The 17,342-nt window shown below is 47.0% G+C and overlaps 1 protein-coding gene across 4 annotated transcripts in view; it reads right to left on the bottom strand.

Moving 5' to 3' along the window:
- The window catches only part of AGPAT1 (1-acylglycerol-3-phosphate O-acyltransferase 1), a 40,591-nt gene that overhangs the window by 4,533 nt on the left and 18,716 nt on the right, over nt 1-17,342 (bottom strand). For 3 of the 4 annotated variants that reach the window (XM_075259330.1, XM_075259331.1, XM_075259332.1), the window contains 6 exons: nt 12,754-12,827; nt 4,736-4,925; nt 4,518-4,651; nt 2,875-3,050; nt 1,037-1,132; nt 742-814 (listed from right to left, as the gene is read on the bottom strand). In XM_075259330.1, the coding sequence (XP_075115431.1) occupies nt 742-814; nt 1,037-1,132; nt 2,875-3,050; nt 4,518-4,651; nt 4,736-4,925; nt 12,754-12,805 (721 nt within the window). In that variant the 5' untranslated portion in view covers nt 12,806-12,827. Of the gene's footprint in view, nt 1-741; nt 815-1,036; nt 1,133-2,874; nt 3,051-4,517; nt 4,652-4,735; nt 4,926-7,041; nt 7,101-12,753; nt 12,828-17,342 lie in introns of those variants that run through there. The other variant, XM_075259333.1, reaches the window with a different exon arrangement.

Genomic DNA, 17,342 nt, shown 5'->3' with positions numbered 1-17,342 from the left:
TCTTCTTCCGGCAGTGGCTTGTAACTTCTAAGGCCTCCAGCCTTGGGCAGAGCAGACTGCGCATGCCCATAGGCCACGAGAAAATGGCCGCTTGCATAGTATTGTAAGCAGTCATTTTCTCGGGGCCTGTGGGCATGCGCAGTCTGCTCTGCCCAAGGCCTAGAAGTAAGAAGACACTGCTGGAAGAAGAGGCTGTTCCTGACGAAGATGGAGGCAGCGCTGGAGAGAGTTCTCTTGTAGCATTGGGGCCGCCCTCAGTGCTGTCTGACTGCTGGGGTCCGCCCCCAGTGCTGCGAGAGAGCTAATTTACATACCGACAAGAACTGGGATTGTAGGCGAACAGCGGCAGGGAGAAGACAATGAAAGGTAGGAGAAGAAGAGCCTTTCTTAAGGTTATTCCAACGTGATACTTACAAAAAATGTCATCTGAATGATAGTATCCCTTTAAAATAAAGATGTCTATAAAATGACGATGAAGGGTTAAAGGAGGCTTTGGCCTTTATCAATTGATGATCTATCCTTAGGTCATCAATTGAATATCAGTGGGGGTCTGACACCCAGGACCAAACGTACCAGATGTTTGAGGTGGTGGTGTCGGTGACCATCAATCCATAATTATATGGAATGGGTCACAGCAGACATATCGGTACGACGGCGATGTCTTGACAAACGTTTTTTTTATTTGCAGTCTTTTTGATGGAGCTTAAATTTCAAGGAATCGCACAGAGCCCCATAACTCACCTGTAGTGAACTTTTTGTCTTTCTTGCTGTAGAAATCCTTATAGGAAGACATGATGACTGGAATTACTGGGACCTAAGACACAGACAGAGAGATAAAAATAGAGGGTGATGCAACGTCGTTCAGTATGTGTGTGCCGGAGGTCACATGACAAATCACATGAGTGCCGAGGAAGGGATAGAGACAGAGCAGATGAGGCCTACAGGGTGTGGGTGAGGGGCTGCAGGTATACAGTAATGTACTGATCTCTTAGGACTATATGGACACATACATGTGCAGAGATCGGCCTCCACTTACCTGTGCTTGCACGGCCAGGTGAAAGGCCCCGCGCTTGAATGGCAGCAGTGACCCGCTGTGATTTCTAGTCCCCTCTGGGAACACCCACACACGTACCTAGGACAGCACAGAAACATATAAGGTGACTGATATCACACCCTACAACGCTTCCCTCTATCATCTGTCACATCAAACTTTTAGCTTCTCTCATCTTCTAAGACCCACAATCATAATAGACGTGCGAGCTCAGTATTAATAATTCAAGACATTGCTGCAATAAAGTGAATACATGTACTGAAACCAGGCCAAATACTGCGACTACCCTAGATGGGGGGGAATATCAGAAATAAGATGGTGGAGGTGGCTGAGCAGCTAAAGAACCGGAAACATAGGCACACAGTAATATATTAAGAGGTGCAATAAAAGCATAGTATATATACAGCCAGAATCTAGATAAAAAGATTACACTACTTATCCTGTATTATACTCCAGAGCTGCGCTCACTATTCTGCTGGTACAGTCACTGTGTACATACATTACTTATACTGTATTATACTCCAGAGCTGCGCTCACTATTCTGCTGGTGCAGTCACTGTGTACATACATTACATTACTTATCCTGTATTATACTCCAGAGCTGCGCTCACTATTCTGCTGGTGCAGTCACTGTGTACATACATTACATTACTTATCCTGTATTATACTCCAGAGCTGCGCTCACTATTCTGCTGGTACAGTCACTGTGTACATACATTACATTACTTATCCTGTATTATACTCCAGAGCTGCGCTCACTATTCTGCTGGTGCAGTCACTGTGTACATACATTACATTACTTATCCTGTATTATACTCCAGAGCTGCGCTCACTATTCTGCTGGTACAGTCACTGTGTACATACATTACATTACTTATCCTGTATTATACTCCAGAGCTGCGCTCACTATTCTGCTGGTGCAGTCACTGTGTACATACATTACATTACTTATCCTGTATTATACTCCAGAGCTGCGCTCACTATTCTGCTGGTACAGTCACTGTGTACATACATTACATTACTTATCCTATATAAACTCCAGAGCTGTGCTCACTATTCTGCTGGTACAGTCACTGTGTACATACATTACATTACTTATCCTGTATTATACTCCAGAGCTGCGCTCACTATTCTGCTGGTACAGTCACTGTGTACATACATTACATTACTTATCCTGTATTATACTCCAGAGCTGCGCTCACTATTCTGCTGGTACAGTCACTGTGTACATACATTACATTACTTATCCTGTATAAACTCCAGAGCTGTGCTCACTATTCTGCTGGTACAGTCACTGTGTACATACATTACATTACTTATCCTGTATTATACTCCAGAGCTGCGCTCACTATTCTGCTGGTACAGTCACTGTGTACATACATTACATTACTTATCCTGTATTATACTTCAGAGCCGCGCTCACTATTCTGCCGGTGCAGTCACTGTGTACATACATTACATTACTTATCCTGTATTATACCCCAGAGCTGCGCTCACTATTCTGCTGGTACAGTCACTGTGCACATACATTACATTACTTATCCTGTATTATACTCCAGAGCTGCGCTCACTATTCTGCTGGTACAGTCACTGTGTACATACATTACATTACTTATCCTGTATTATACTCCAGAGCTGCACTCACTATTCTGCTGGTGCAGTCACTGTGTACATACATTACGTTACTTATCCTGTATTATACTCCAGAGCTGCGCTCACTATTCTGCAGGCACTTATAGATATGTGTGTACCCCTCCTCCGCTCCCTGCCCCATATCCCTGTATCTGACATAAAAGCCCCCGTCACACTGGTTCCCTCCTCACGTCTTCCTTCAGCATGGTTTCTGCCGCTTCTGTCATCACACTGATGGCGTCATCTGTTTTTTTACGATTGATGAAGATGACACCGGCCAGCCAGCATGCCAACCCCGCTGTGCCCGCATACATCAGCTCACGCTTGGCAATGGGCACACAGCGACCCGGCAGGATCTCCATCATCCCTGGAGAGAGCACAGAATACAAGACGCAATTCATTAACCATTTACAGACTCTCTAGTACACGAGTGTATACAGTGATAATTACTGTGACCTACAGATGGCGTCAGAGCCTCGCTGACCCCTGCGCCTGACCCTATGGCCGTATAGGTTGCAGCTATAGGTCCTGTAAGGACAGTTACTATGGGAGCTCCATGTAGTGCAGATTTTTGGCAGGGAATGTATTAGGACAGGTGTATGTTACGTCCGTCTGGCCCCCTACAGGGCAGGCCATTAGTATCTGATCGCTGCAGGGTCTTCTGGGTGTCAGATCCCCGCTGATCAGCTGATCTCGCTGTCTCTGAACTGCACAGAATGCAGATGGAAGCTGCTCCTATTCAAGTAATAGGCACAGAACTGCAGCACCATCCAGCGTATGGTGGTGGGGTCAGGAACTGCAGCACTGACCCCATTACTTGAATAGGAACAGGAGCTTGTTCTGGTCCCATCTAAAGCTCTCAGCTGATCGGTGGGGATCCGTCACCCAGACCACACACCAATCAGATACTGATGGCCTATCTTATCATATCAGTATAAATAAAACAGGATCTGTAATACAAGTCAAATAGGGGCAGGGGTAGAAGTCAATGCTAAAATAATTGGGCAACAAATCCTTACCCGTCCCCTGCCCGACTATTGTAAACGTGATGTGAGCGGTATAAAAGATTAAAAAAATAAAGTTGCAAATTTTGGTGCAAGTAAAGCCAAACCCAACAATCGTGACTTTTATTGTGTAGTATCTGCCCTGATAGGAAAGATAAACTACCTGCAGACTACCCGCAGAGTACCGTACCCACAGAGTACCCGCATAACCCGCAGAATACCCTCAGAGTACCCGCAGAGTACCCACAGACTACCCGCAGCGTACCCACAGAATACCCAGAGTACCCTCAGAGTACCCGCATAGTACCCGCATAGTACCCGCATAGTACCCGCATAGTACCCGCAGACTACCCGCAGCGTACCCACAGAATACCCAGAGTACCCGCAGACTACCCACAGAGTACCTGCAGACTATCCACAGAGTACCCGCAGACTACCCGCAGCGTACCCACAGAATACCAAGAGTACCCGCAGACTACCCACAGAGTACCTGCAGACTACCCGCAGAGTACCCACAGAGTACCCGCAGCGTACCCACAGAATACTTGCAGACTACCCACAGAGTACCCGCAGACTACCCACAGAGTACCCGCAGACTATCCACAGAGTACCCGCAGAGTACCCACAGAGTACTTGCAGACTATCCACAGAATACCCGCAGAGTACCCAAAGACTACCCGCAGCGTACCCACAAAATACTCAGAGTACCCACAGACTATCCACAGACTACCCGCAGAGTACCCACAGAATACCTGTAGAGTACCCGCTGACTACCCGCACACTACCCAGCCTCATCTCCTCATATCAGCCCTGACCTCTGCCCGTCTTACCCAGCAGATCCAGTGAGCTCTGGTGATTTGACACGACCACATATGGCTCCTTAATGTTGAAGTTTTCCCAACCGCGGACCTCGATCTTAATTCCATAGAGATATTTAATATGCAGGAGCATAAAGCGAAGTACCCTGCAACCGAGAGAGAGATGCATCAGTATACAGCACGGTATATGGGGTGAGACAGGGGCAGATACAGATGCGGCCATCACTTACTTCATGTTCTCCACATTGCGCCCCCTCACTGCACATATGGGAATGGCCAGGATGGCCAGCGTCAGGATCCAGCCATTGTAGAAGGCCATCTTGCAGAAGTACTTGAAGGAGACGCTCCATTCATAGAGGAGCGGGAACGCCACCAGACAGACCACGAGAAGCCACTGCGCCACAGACAGCTCCATCGCACCTGCGGGACACATGAAGACGGTAAAGCTATAATGTGCCGGGAGCCCCTATAGGGGCCGAGTGTTGTCAAGATTATCAGATGGGCAGAGTTCAGAGGGATGTGTCTGAGGAGTTCTGTGCACTCTGCTCTCCTCCGCCGATCACCACCTTTGTACACACTTCTAATATTTCGTTATTTTCCCCTTTATACGCAGTTTGGCTCTTCTATATGAACATGTGGTTCTTATATACACGACCAATGGCCGCCCGCTGAGGAAAAACAACCCCCAGCCTGCCCTGAGAGCTCCAAGTAACCTATAGCCCACCAGGTATTGTAGTACTACAACTCCCAGCCTGCCCTGAGAGCTGCAAGTAACCTATAGCCCACCAGGTATTGTAGTACTACAACTCCCAGCCTGCCCTGAGAGCTGCAAGTAACCTATAGCCCACCAGGTATTGTAGTACTACAACTCCCAGCCTGCCCTGAGAGCTGCAAGTAACCTATAGCCCACCAGGTATTGTAGAACTACAACCCCCAGCCTGCCCTGAGAGCTGCAAGTAACCTATAGCCCACCAGGTATTGTAGTACTACAACTCCCAGCCTGCCCTGAGAGCTGCAAGTAACCTATAGCCCACCAGGTATTGTAGTACTACAACTCCCAGCCTGCCCTGAGAGCTGCAAGTAACCTATAGCCCACCAGGTATTGTAGTACTACAACTCCCAGCCTGCCCTGAGAGCTGCAAGTAACCTATAGCCCACCAGGTATTGTAGAACTACAACCCCCAGCCTGCCCTGAGAGCTGCAAGTAACCTATAGCCCACCAGGTATTGTAGTACTACAACTCCCAGCCTGCCCCGAGAGCTGCAAGTAACCTATAGCCCACCAGGTATTATGGAACTACAACTCCCAGCCTGCCCCGAGAGCTCCAAGTAACCTATAGCCCACCAGGTATTGTGGAACTACAACTCCCAGCCTGCCCCGAGAGCTGCAAGTAACCTATAGCCCACCAGGTATTGCAGAACTACAACTCCCAGCCTGCCCTGAGAGCTGCAAGTAACCTATAGCCCACCAGGTATTGTAGTACTACAACTCCCAGCCTGCCCTGAGAGCTGCAAGTAACCTATAGCCCACCAGGTATTATGGAACTACAACTCCCAGCCTGCCCCGAGAGCTCCAAGTAACCTATAGCCCACCAGGTATTGTGGAACTACAACTCCCAGCCTGAGCTGAAAGTAACCTATAGCCCACCAGGTATTATGGAACTACAACTCCCAGCCTGCCCCAAGAGCTCCAAGTAACCTATAGCCCACCAGGTATTGTGGAACTACAACTCCCAGCCTGAGCTGAAAGTAACCTATAGCCCACCAGGTATTGTAGTACTATAACTCCCAGCCTGCCCTGAGAGCTGCAAGTAACCTATAGCCCACCAGGTATTATGGAACTACAACTCCCAGCCTGCCCTGAGAGCTGCAAGTAACCTATAGCCCACCAGGTATTGTAGTACTACAACTCCCAGCCTGCCCTGAGAGCTGCAAGTAACCTATAGCCCACCAGGTATTGCAGAACTACAACTCCCAGCCTGCCCTGAGAGCTGCAAGTAACCTATAGCCCACCAGGTATTGTGGAACTACAACCCCCAGCCTGCCCTGAGAGCTGCAAGTAACCTATAGCCCACCAGGTATTGCAGAACTACAACTCCCAGCCTGCCCCAACAACCACAGGCCAGTGATTTCTAAACTTACATTTACACCTCAAGGCTTTAAATAAGCTTTCACAGAGACGGTTATCCATCTTTCCCAGACTACTGAATGGTAAGTCATCGCAATTCCCTAACTGCATGCTACTGTACACAATATGATGGGCCGGCCCCTGCACAGCGTATACAGTATATACACAGGCCGGCGATCTGTCACATGCCCTGCGGTATACGGATACAGACAGATCATTCCCCGTCACATCTCTCCTTGCCGTGACCTTACAAATTGGTTAGAAAAGCACTTAGCAGAGTAAATCTACTTACAGGGCAGACGAGAGTGGATCCATGCGCCCGGCGAGTGGGGTGACCACGCCTGGGCCGCACGCAGATAAGTGCCCTTATCTCTCCATTAAGGAACGCGCCCGTATCTCGTCATCTTACCTGTGGCCGGGCTGCGGCTCGCCCCTGTCCACCCCATAGATGTGACATTACACCCCGGCCTAGTCCATAGCACTGCTATACCAATGTGGATAAATCCCTGACACCATCGCCCCCCTCCCCCGACCCCTGCTGACACCCCGAGCCCTCCGTCAATCCCTCTTTTGTGCTCCTGTGTTAGCTCTTTGTCTGACATCTCTCTGCCGCTCCTGGTGCCCAGACTGTACCGGGTCATGCGAGTGCCAGCTGGGTCCCCGCCAAGTGCAACTCTCACCTCCGAAATTCTATCCCCAGGGTCTCCCGCTGAATATAAGCTCCAAAGTATTTCTGAAATGAAATTACATTTTTTTTTTTAACACAATAGAGGAGCCATAAAGTATGAAAACACTCCGACTCCACCGCTACCGTTAATTCTTTCTGGTCCATGGAAGGGGTAACCCCTTCCTGCCCACTCTATGTACATGAATGGGTGAATAGACTGATCTCTGCACCAATCGCCCAGTCTTCAGGTGCTGGGTACGGTGGCGCGGCCATAGGCAGGATCAGACTGACAACCAGATCCTGTGTTGTGACAGGGAACTGAAACGGGGACAAAAAAAATCCCCAACAAAGCTCATATTGAGCTGGATACGGAAGTGCTGCCTCTGTATTCAGGAGAACCCTGTGAGGTTACTGATGAGGTCATCGGGGTTTCCTGTGCGGGGGCATTCACAGAAGAAAGGGGCCTTTTGGGCATTGTAGGATAGGCCATCAATAGAAGATCAACTGATTGGGGGCGCCAGTGCTGGAACAGTACAGTGGACCAAGCCAGAAGACAGCGCCATCCACTGTGTAGTGGCCATTCCAGATTATTGCAACTCCCATTCGAGTGCATACACTGAGCAGATAGAGCATAGTGTATGTAAAAAAAAAAAAAAAAAAAAAAACTTCCTTGCACAATTTATCGCAATTATTGCCTTGTACTAGCGCCTCCTGGTGTTCAAAACATACTTGTGTGAACCTAGCCTTAGTTGTGCATGCTCAGTAGTATACAGTACAGCTTCTGCTGCTAAAAACATATTCCAATGCATGAACCTAGCCTTAGTCGTGCATGCTCAGTAGTACAGTACAGCTTCTGCTGCTAAAAACATTCTACTTCGTGAACCTAGCCTTAGTCGTGTATGCTCAGTAGTATACAGTACAGCTTCTGCTGCTAAAAACATATTCCACTGCGTGAACCTAGCCTTAGTCGTGCATGCTCAGTAGTATACAGTACAGCTTCTGCTGCTAAAAACATATTCCACTTCATGAACCTAGCCTTAGTCGTGCATGCTCAGTAGTATACAGTACAGCTTCTGCTGCTAAAAACATACTTCACTGCATAAGCCTAGCCTTAGTCGTGCATGCTCAGTAGTATACAGTACAGCTTCTGCTGCTAAAAACATATTCCACTGCATGAACCTAGCCTTAGTCGTGCATGCTCAGTAGTATACAGTACAGCTTCTGCTGCTAAAAACATATTCCACTGCGTGAACCTAGCCTTAGTCGTGCATGCTCAGTAGTATACAGTACAGCTTCTGCTGCTAAAAACATATTCCACTGCGTGAACCTAGCCTTAGTCGTGCATGCTCAGTAGTATACAGTACAGCTTCTGCTGCTAAAAACATATTCCACTGCGTGAACCTAGCCTTAGTCGTGCATGCTCAGTAGTATACAGTACAGCTTCTGCTGCTAAAAACATATTCCACTGCGTGAACCTAGCCTTAGTCGTGCATGCTCAGTAGTATACAGTACAGCTTCTGCTGCTAAAAACATATTCCACTGCGTGAACCTAGCCTTAGTCGTGCATGCTCAGTAGTATACAGTACAGCTTCTGCTGCTAAAAACATATTCCACTGCATGAACCTAGCCTTAGTCGTGCATGCTCAGTAGTATACAGTACAGCTTCTGCTGCTAAAAACATACTTCACTTCATAAACCTAGCCTTAGTCGTGCATGCTCAGTAGTATACAGTACAGCTTCTGCTGCTAAAAACATACTTCACTGCATGAACCTAGCCTTAGTCGTGCATGCTCAGTAGTGTACAGTACAGCTTCTGCTGCTAAAAACATATTCCACTGCATGAACCTAGCCTTAGTCGTGCATGCTCAGTAGGATACAGTACAGCTTCTGCTGCTAAAAACATATTCCAATGCATGAACCTAGCCTTAGTCGTGCATGCTCAGTAGTACAGTACAGCTTCTGCTGCTAAAAACATTCTACTTCGTGAACCTAGCCTTAGTCGTGTATGCTCAGTAGTATACAGTACAGCTTCTGCTGCTAAAAACATATTCCACTGCGTGAACCTAGCCTTAGTCGTGCATGCTCAGTAGTATACAGTACAGCTTCTGCTGCTAAAAACATATTCCACTTCATGAACCTAGCCTTAGTCGTGCATGCTCAGTAGTATACAGTACAGCTTCTGCTGCTAAAAACATACTTCACTGCATAAGCCTAGCCTTAGTCGTGCATGCTCAGTAGTATACAGTACAGCTTCTGCTGCTAAAAACATATTCCACTGCATGAACCTAGCCTTAGTCGTGCATGCTCAGTAGTATACAGTACAGCTTCTGCTGCTAAAAACATATTCCACTGCATGAACCTAGCCTTAGTCGTGCATGCTCAGTAGTATACAGTACAGCTTCTGCTGCTAAAAACATATTCCACTGCGTGAACCTAGCCTTAGTCGTGCATGCTCAGTAGTATACAGTACAGCTTCTGCTGCTAAAAACATATTCCACTGCGTGAACCTAGCCTTAGTCGTGCATGCTCAGTAGTATACAGTACAGCTTCTGCTGCTAAAAACATATTCCACTGCGTGAACCTAGCCTTAGTCGTGCATGCTCAGTAGTATACAGTACAGCTTCTGCTGCTAAAAACATATTCCACTGCATGAACCTAGCCTTAGTCGTGCATGCTCAGTAGTATACAGTACAGCTTCTGCTGCTAAAAACATACTTCACTTCATAAACCTAGCCTTAGTCGTGCATGCTCAGTAGTATACAGTACAGCTTCTGCTTCTAAAAACATATTCCACTGCATGAACCTAGCCTTCGTCGTGCATGCTCAGTAGTATACAGTACAGCTTCTGCTGCTAAAACCATATTCCACTGCATGAACCTAGCCTTAGTCGTGCATGCTCAGTAGTATACAGTACAGCTTCTGCTTCTAAAAACATATTCCACTGCATGAACCTAGCCTTCGTCGTGCATGCTCAGTAGTATACAGTACAGCTTCAGCTGCATCCTCAGGATATCATTTAGGCTGGACATGGACTTACCTTCTGCTTCTCAGAGAGAAAGCTCAGTATGAGCAGCAACATTTATAAATGGACTACACGAGCCTGGTGCTGGCTTCCTCCCCACTATTATTCCGGCTGAGCCAAGTGTGCGTGTGTGGGGGGTGAGGAATAAGGATAAGTCAAATGCTCGTTTGGTGGCCAGCATAATACATACCATAGCTGGTATTTGACATGTTATATAGCTGCTATATCCGCTCATAACACATTACTTCTGACTTCCTGCTCTCGCAGGTGTTTGCCAATATTTGCAGACATGGGTAGTTGAGACTATTTTAACCCCTCGTTGGTGGTTTACCTGTTTCCTGCACACACAAGGGAATTTATAAAACCGTCTTAAAACAGAAAAAAAGTATTTTCCTTTAGTCACATGTCATAAATGCACCTGCCCCGGCGTAAACATCTAGGGCTATGGCCATTGGATGTGGCCCTAAACATCGGACAAGTACGGGGGCTGCCTATTGGCCCTCCATCACTCAGACCCTAAGGAAAGGCCATAAATAAACTCCTGGCCCTTTAATAACTAGGTGCGATACCTATTCTTGTGTTCCCACTGCTCCATACTGACAAGGGAAAAGTCCCAGATAGGGAAATATAAAGGGGTGTCCACAGGACTTATACACACTCTGAATGAGACAGAGCTGCAATACCAAGCACAGCCACTATACCCTGTATGGCGCTGTGCTTGGTAAGTAGTGAAGAGGCCGCAGCAATCAATATCACAAACCCTTCAAAATGGCTAGACTATCCCTTTAAGAATGTTTATTTGTATGGCTTGCATGTAATACCTCATACCCCCAGCAGTGGCCGCCCATCAGTAGGATTGCAGAAGCAATGGGCTATACAGATATAGTATACAGATGTGGTACCTACATAGAAATGTACAGTATGTACATGCCCGTGCATAAGTGAATGACCCCCAGATCTGCTCATCTATAGGGTACGAAGGGTTATCTTCAGGTCTGTGTAGATCCAGGGCACCTGGTGTCGCTCTGACCGGGCACTATCCCACTTCTGCTCTTGTTAAAATAATCCTTCCTGCCAGATCCCACAGACGCCATCAGCCTGGCATATCGGAGTGATAACAGCTGCCCGTCTGCCAAGCTCATCTGTGATAAGTGAGTCAGAGGCCAGACACAGCGAGGGGGCCACTAATTCCTGGTAAGACATTTGCTGGAAACAGACTGAGGGGTATTGAGAATATAGTGCGGGATCCTGAGGACGGGGCCGAGTCAGAGAGGACGTACCTATAAGATCTGTAAGGATTATTCCCAGTGTGGCCGCGGCCCCCGGTCAGTGCTTAGAGGGGTTAATGTTAAAGGGACACTCCAGCGCTAAAGCTCCCTATTGTAATCTCCATCCGGATATCTGCCAGACTCCCCGAGGACTATTTGGCTTTCTGTATATGAGGCCGCACAGCACTCACATCAGTCTCAGCGGGACAATCCTAATTCCCAGACTTCACATATACATTAGAGCCAACATCATAGGAAGACAATTAACTCATCAGCAGACGGAGTAAGAAGACTCCTCGTAGGGACCGGTCACATGGAGGATTCTGGAGTCAGATTCAACCCAGAATCTCCTCGCCTCCTGCACGGAGCTGACAATCATCAGCCATATTGTATCTGGAGAGGAACGCTGCGCTCTCTATGGCTGCGGAAACCGAGACTGATTTTATAGTAGAAGACTTCAAATTCCTCCATGTGAACATACTCTAAAGGAGTTGCTATTAGTAATGGGTCAGATTTTCAGATTGCATTTGATTTCTGTCCTGTTTCGTGCACCCAATTGGTCAACTTTGCTGCCTCCATGCCCGCCGGGTCAAGTAGAAGCTGGGAACGTGCATGCTCGGCCGTGTCAGAAGTAACAGCGAGACCACCCGTTACAGTCACCCCATAGACCCATGCCTGTGACACCGCATGGCGCGCATTATTACACTCTGCCCTATAACGTCCTCATCACGTTACCCTTCCTCTGTCATATGACAGGACCTGTCAGCAGCCGCAGAGCTCCAGGTGACATTTGCAGCATCTTCGTATACCCAGCGGCCATGCATGACATACTCTGATAAATAAGTAGGAGCTTCAGTGTCCGGATCTCATCCGATATCTGCGTTTCTTGTGTTAACCCATTAAACCTCATGCTGGGATAGGCAGGGAGTAAACGTCACGTGGCGCTCTAGGCTGGTTATATGAATAGTAGTGGCGAGGAAGAGGCAGGGCAGGGCGAAGTATAGCAGGCGCCGCAATGGCAGAGATATGGATCATTGAGATGAGAATAAGTGCCAGCGGGCAATCTCGCTTTCAGGGTAGGAGTGTCCCTCATATAGAGTGGGGGGTCCTATCATATAGAGTGGGGGGGGGTCCTATCAACCCCATTATTTTGCTGGTGCTTACCTGTCACAGCGCTAGCCAATGGAGACGCAGCTTTGACGACATTTGATGACATCACACGGAGCTTGACAGAATACCTGAAACAGAGAATACAAGGACAGGTTAGCCCAGCACCGCAACACACAGGTTACTTAAAGGGAGTCTATTCGTAGAAAAGTCGGTCTAATATTGCAGAATCAGATTAGCATAACATGACGGCAGCCATATTACTTCTCTCTGGATAGTACCTACACAGTAAGTAAGCGGCCATTTTTTTGTGGGCATGCGCAGTCGGCTCTGCCCGAGGCCTAGAAGTTTGAACCCAGCTCCGAAAGAAGACGCGCAGCGAGGCCGTTCCTGAAGAAGATGGAGGTGGCGCTGGAGAGTTCTCTCGTGGCATTGGGGACGCCCCCAGTGCTGTTCGAGCGCTGGGGCCCGCCCCCAGTGCTGCGAGAGAACTCATTTGCATACAGATGGAAACCAGGATTTCTACCGAACGGCGGCACGGAGAAGACAACTAAAGGTAGGAGATGAATAGACTTTCTTAAGGATATTCCTACGTGTTAGTGAGAAAATATTCAATTTTAATGGTGGAATCCCTTTAAGCCACAGATTACTTATGCTGAGACTTTTAGTTGTCACTTGTCAGGACAGTTTACGACACACAAGAACGGAGTGATGTTTTACACAAACACAACTACGGACGTGAAATATGAATATATTTAGGGCACGGGTTATCCCGGCCTGGCTTATCACCACAGTATGGCGGCCGTCACGGGACAGACAGCTGAATGACTGCACAGAACAGGTGTGATCCTCACGGGACCTTCTTATGGAGACAATCTCCTCCTGACAGGAAAATACAGGCCGCATAACGCCTCGTCCCACATCGTAAACTTCTCCCTCATCACTGATGGCTTTGTCTCCTCTGTTTTCTGTAACTATCCCACCCTCACTCTCCTCCTCCATGGCCATCCATGACAGAGGCCTATTCTCCTCACACCCCCTACTCCCTGCCCACTGTCACAGCTGATGACGTCTTTCCCAGCTCAGATCATTGTCTTATTTACTGGACACCTCACCACAAAATCCCAGGAAGCCTCCATCACCCATGTCCGACACCATCGTGGTGAGGACGGCGCCAGGTCCGCCAAGCATGTAGAACATGTGTCAGGCGGATTCGCCAACATCCACAACCCCAATCCGCCTTGGGCCTGGCACTTTTTGACAGTTTTTGTAAGCCACTCTCCTATTCAAGACTATGCAATCCCACTAAAGCTTTATCAAGGTGACCGGGATCAGTTTTTCGCATCCATGGGGCACCAGTTTTTACAGATCCTTCGTACACCTGATAGACTTCAGTCTATTCAAGGATCTGTGACACAAGCGAAAATAGGACATGTCCTATTTTTCAACGGATCATTCACACAGCCTGTCAAATAAAAAGCAGATGACAACCATGAATCGGCCATGAATTTTTAACGTTCGCGTGAAAGGAGTTGTTCACGATCTGATTTTCGAGTCCATCATAGGGGCAGAAAAACGCATTAAACAATGAAGATGAAACCATCTAGTGAAGGAAAAATAGCGGTTCTCAAGAGACTTCAATGACTATATTGAGCTCCCTGACTTGGCTGGTCAAAAAGTCAGGACTCTGCCGAAGGAGAAGGTGACCCAAGAGATGTTTGGTTGGCAGCTATTCCCTATTGACATCTCACAGACAGCTCAGCAAGGATCTGGGAGCAATCCTGGGCCAGACACCACCTCAATCCAACATGGACTACCCTTCTATAATTGATGTCGGCCTTCAGGGGGGTGGTCAGGACCTAGAGTTGGCTATTCCCAGCGCAATTGGCAGATCTAACGCGCATGGCCACCAAAACATCCGAGGAGGAACAAAGACAGATAGAGCCTCTTCTGACCAAGTGACGAAAAGGCAGTAGTCACAAAATCCAATATGGCCAATACCAGTAAAAGTGAAGCTACTACTTTCAGGCCCTGGAATTTTGTATAACATGACACACTATCAAATACGTCAGTGACTAAGGCCTGTCTCAAATAACCTAGAATTTTTGATTTGCCAAGCCTAAGAATGGTAACGTAATGCAAGTCTATTACATGTGCACAAAGCCCGGGTCTACGCTCAAGTGTTCCGATCTTCAAGAGCTCCAGGATCAGGGTTTTATGGTGGATCTACAGGTGGTATTGGAAGAACGAGTGATCCACTCAAGAATGATCAGTCATATAGTCCTGTAGACATCTACGCCAAGGTCTACATTGACTAATGCTCAGCAAATATTTGATTATAGGAGAAGATAAAACCATGGCTGCTGTTGACCTAAAACCAAGCCAAGAGTTCCAAGAAAAAGTTTAGGCAAGAGACACCACAACAAAGCTTAAGCTCAAGCTCAACCTATTTGAACGTAGGTCTTATTCAGGAGACATCTTTGTGACATTTTTCCAAGAAAAAGTTCACAAGATGTGAAATGAGCTCAATAAAGCCACAAATTAGAACCAAAATGTCTAAAACTTCACCGGACAACAGATCAACTACCGCAAATTTTTTCCACTAAGTCACCCTTGACCTTCTCGAAAGAATAAAATGTGAACCGGACTTTCTTCCTTCAAAGGCCGTAAGCTTGCCAAAGTATTTGCCATCAGTTATCTCAGCATGTCCCCGAGGCCTGAAACATGAGTCCGACTATCCAAACAGAAGGACTTTCATTCAGCTCAGTTTCTAAGAACTTCACTTGTCAATGGGAACTTGGAGGGAGGAGGTGGTGGGGTGACGTCTACAAGTGTCACTTGGCTGCACATGTAGTTTCTTCTAGGACATAACAAGGGAAGGACACAGCACGGGGGCTCCCATGTCCTTAGGCCTAAAACATCTCATGAAGTAGAGACAGGAGAGTAGACGGGGGCCACCCCTCATGGCAGGGTAGACAGGGCCGAGTAGACAAGGCCACCCCTCACACCAGAGTCGACAGGGCCTCTACAGGGCAGAAGACAAGGCCACCCCATCACTGAATAGAAACTGATGAAGATGAACGTGTATGAGGGACATTTATCAATAGTGGTAAAAGGACAACATAAGGAGACAGACTTCTGGATTTTGGTGCAGCGTAGGCCGGATAAATCAATGCGGCACTCACTGATGAAATTCTAGACTCCTTTCTCCATGCTGTAGATCACTGAAGCCATTGGACGTTGTACGCCAGTGTTATGCAATAAAACTGCAAACACCTTGTACGAATCTGTTGTGCGTCTTATCTGATTTAGTGACGTAAAACAAGTTACGTTTTAGACACATTTCACTTTGTAAAGCAAACTCCAGAGCTGCATTCACAATTCTGCAGGTTCTAATTTAAAAAAGCCAGCAAGATTGTTGACAGACAATCCGTAATAGCTTAGCTGACTGCAATAGCTTATACTGCACATAGTGATGAGAACACAACACATCCCAAACTCTGCTCTGACACAAAACAAGTAAGGATTACAGCTCTGAAGCCGGCAGAATTGTGACTGCACACTGCAGCTCTAGTATATAATACAGGATAAGTAATGTAATGTATGTACACAGTGACTGTACCAGCAGAATAGTGAGCGCAGCTCTGGAGTATAATACAGGATAAGTAATGTAATGTATGTACACAGTGACTGTACCAGCAGAATAGTGAGCGCAGCTCTGGAGTATAATACAGGATAAGTAATGTAATGTATGTACACAGTGACTGCACCAGCAGAATAGTGAGCGCAGCTCTGGAGTATAATACAGGATAAGTAATGTAATGTATGTACACAGTGACTGCACCAGCAGAACAGTGAGCGCAGCTCTGGGGTATAATACAGGATAAGTAATGTAATGTATGTACACAGTGACTGCACTAGCAGAATAGTGAGCGCAGCTCTGGAGTATAATACAGGATAAGTAATGTAATGTATGTACACAGTGACTGCACTAGCAGAATAGTGAGCGCAGCTCTGGAGTATAATACAGGATAAGTAATGTATGTACACAGTGACTGTACCAGCAGAATAGTGAGTGCAGCTCTGGAGTATAATACAGGATAAGTAATGTAATATATGTACACAGTGACTGCACCAGCAGAATAGTGAGCGCAGCTCTGGAGTATAATACAGGATAAGTAATGTAATATATGTACACAGTGACTGTACCAGCAGAATAGTGAGCGCAGCTCTGGAGTATAATACAGGATAAGTAATGTAATGTATGTACACAGTGACTGCACCAGCAGAACAGTGAGCGCAGCTCTGGAGTATAATACAGGATAAGTAATGTAATGTATGTACACAGTGACTGCACCAGCAGAATAGTGAGCGCAGCTCTGGAGTATAATACAGGATAAGTAATGTATGTACACAGTGACTGCACCAGCAGAATAGTGAGCGCAGCTCTGGAGTATAATACAGGATAAGTAATGTAATGTATGTACACAGTGACTGCACCGGCAGAATAGTGAGCGCAGCTCTGGAGTATAATACAGGATAAGTAATGTAATGTATGTACACAGTGACTGTACCGGCAGAATAGTGAGCGCAGCTCTGGAGTATAATACAGGATAAGTAATGTAATGTATGTACACAGTGACTGT

Source organism: Leptodactylus fuscus, chromosome 11 (genome assembly GCF_031893055.1).
Source record: "Leptodactylus fuscus isolate aLepFus1 chromosome 11, aLepFus1.hap2, whole genome shotgun sequence".
NCBI lineage: Eukaryota > Metazoa > Chordata > Amphibia > Anura > Leptodactylidae > Leptodactylus > Leptodactylus fuscus.
The sequence above is the reverse complement of the archived record's forward strand: the minus strand, read 5'-3'. Positions and strand labels throughout refer to the sequence as shown.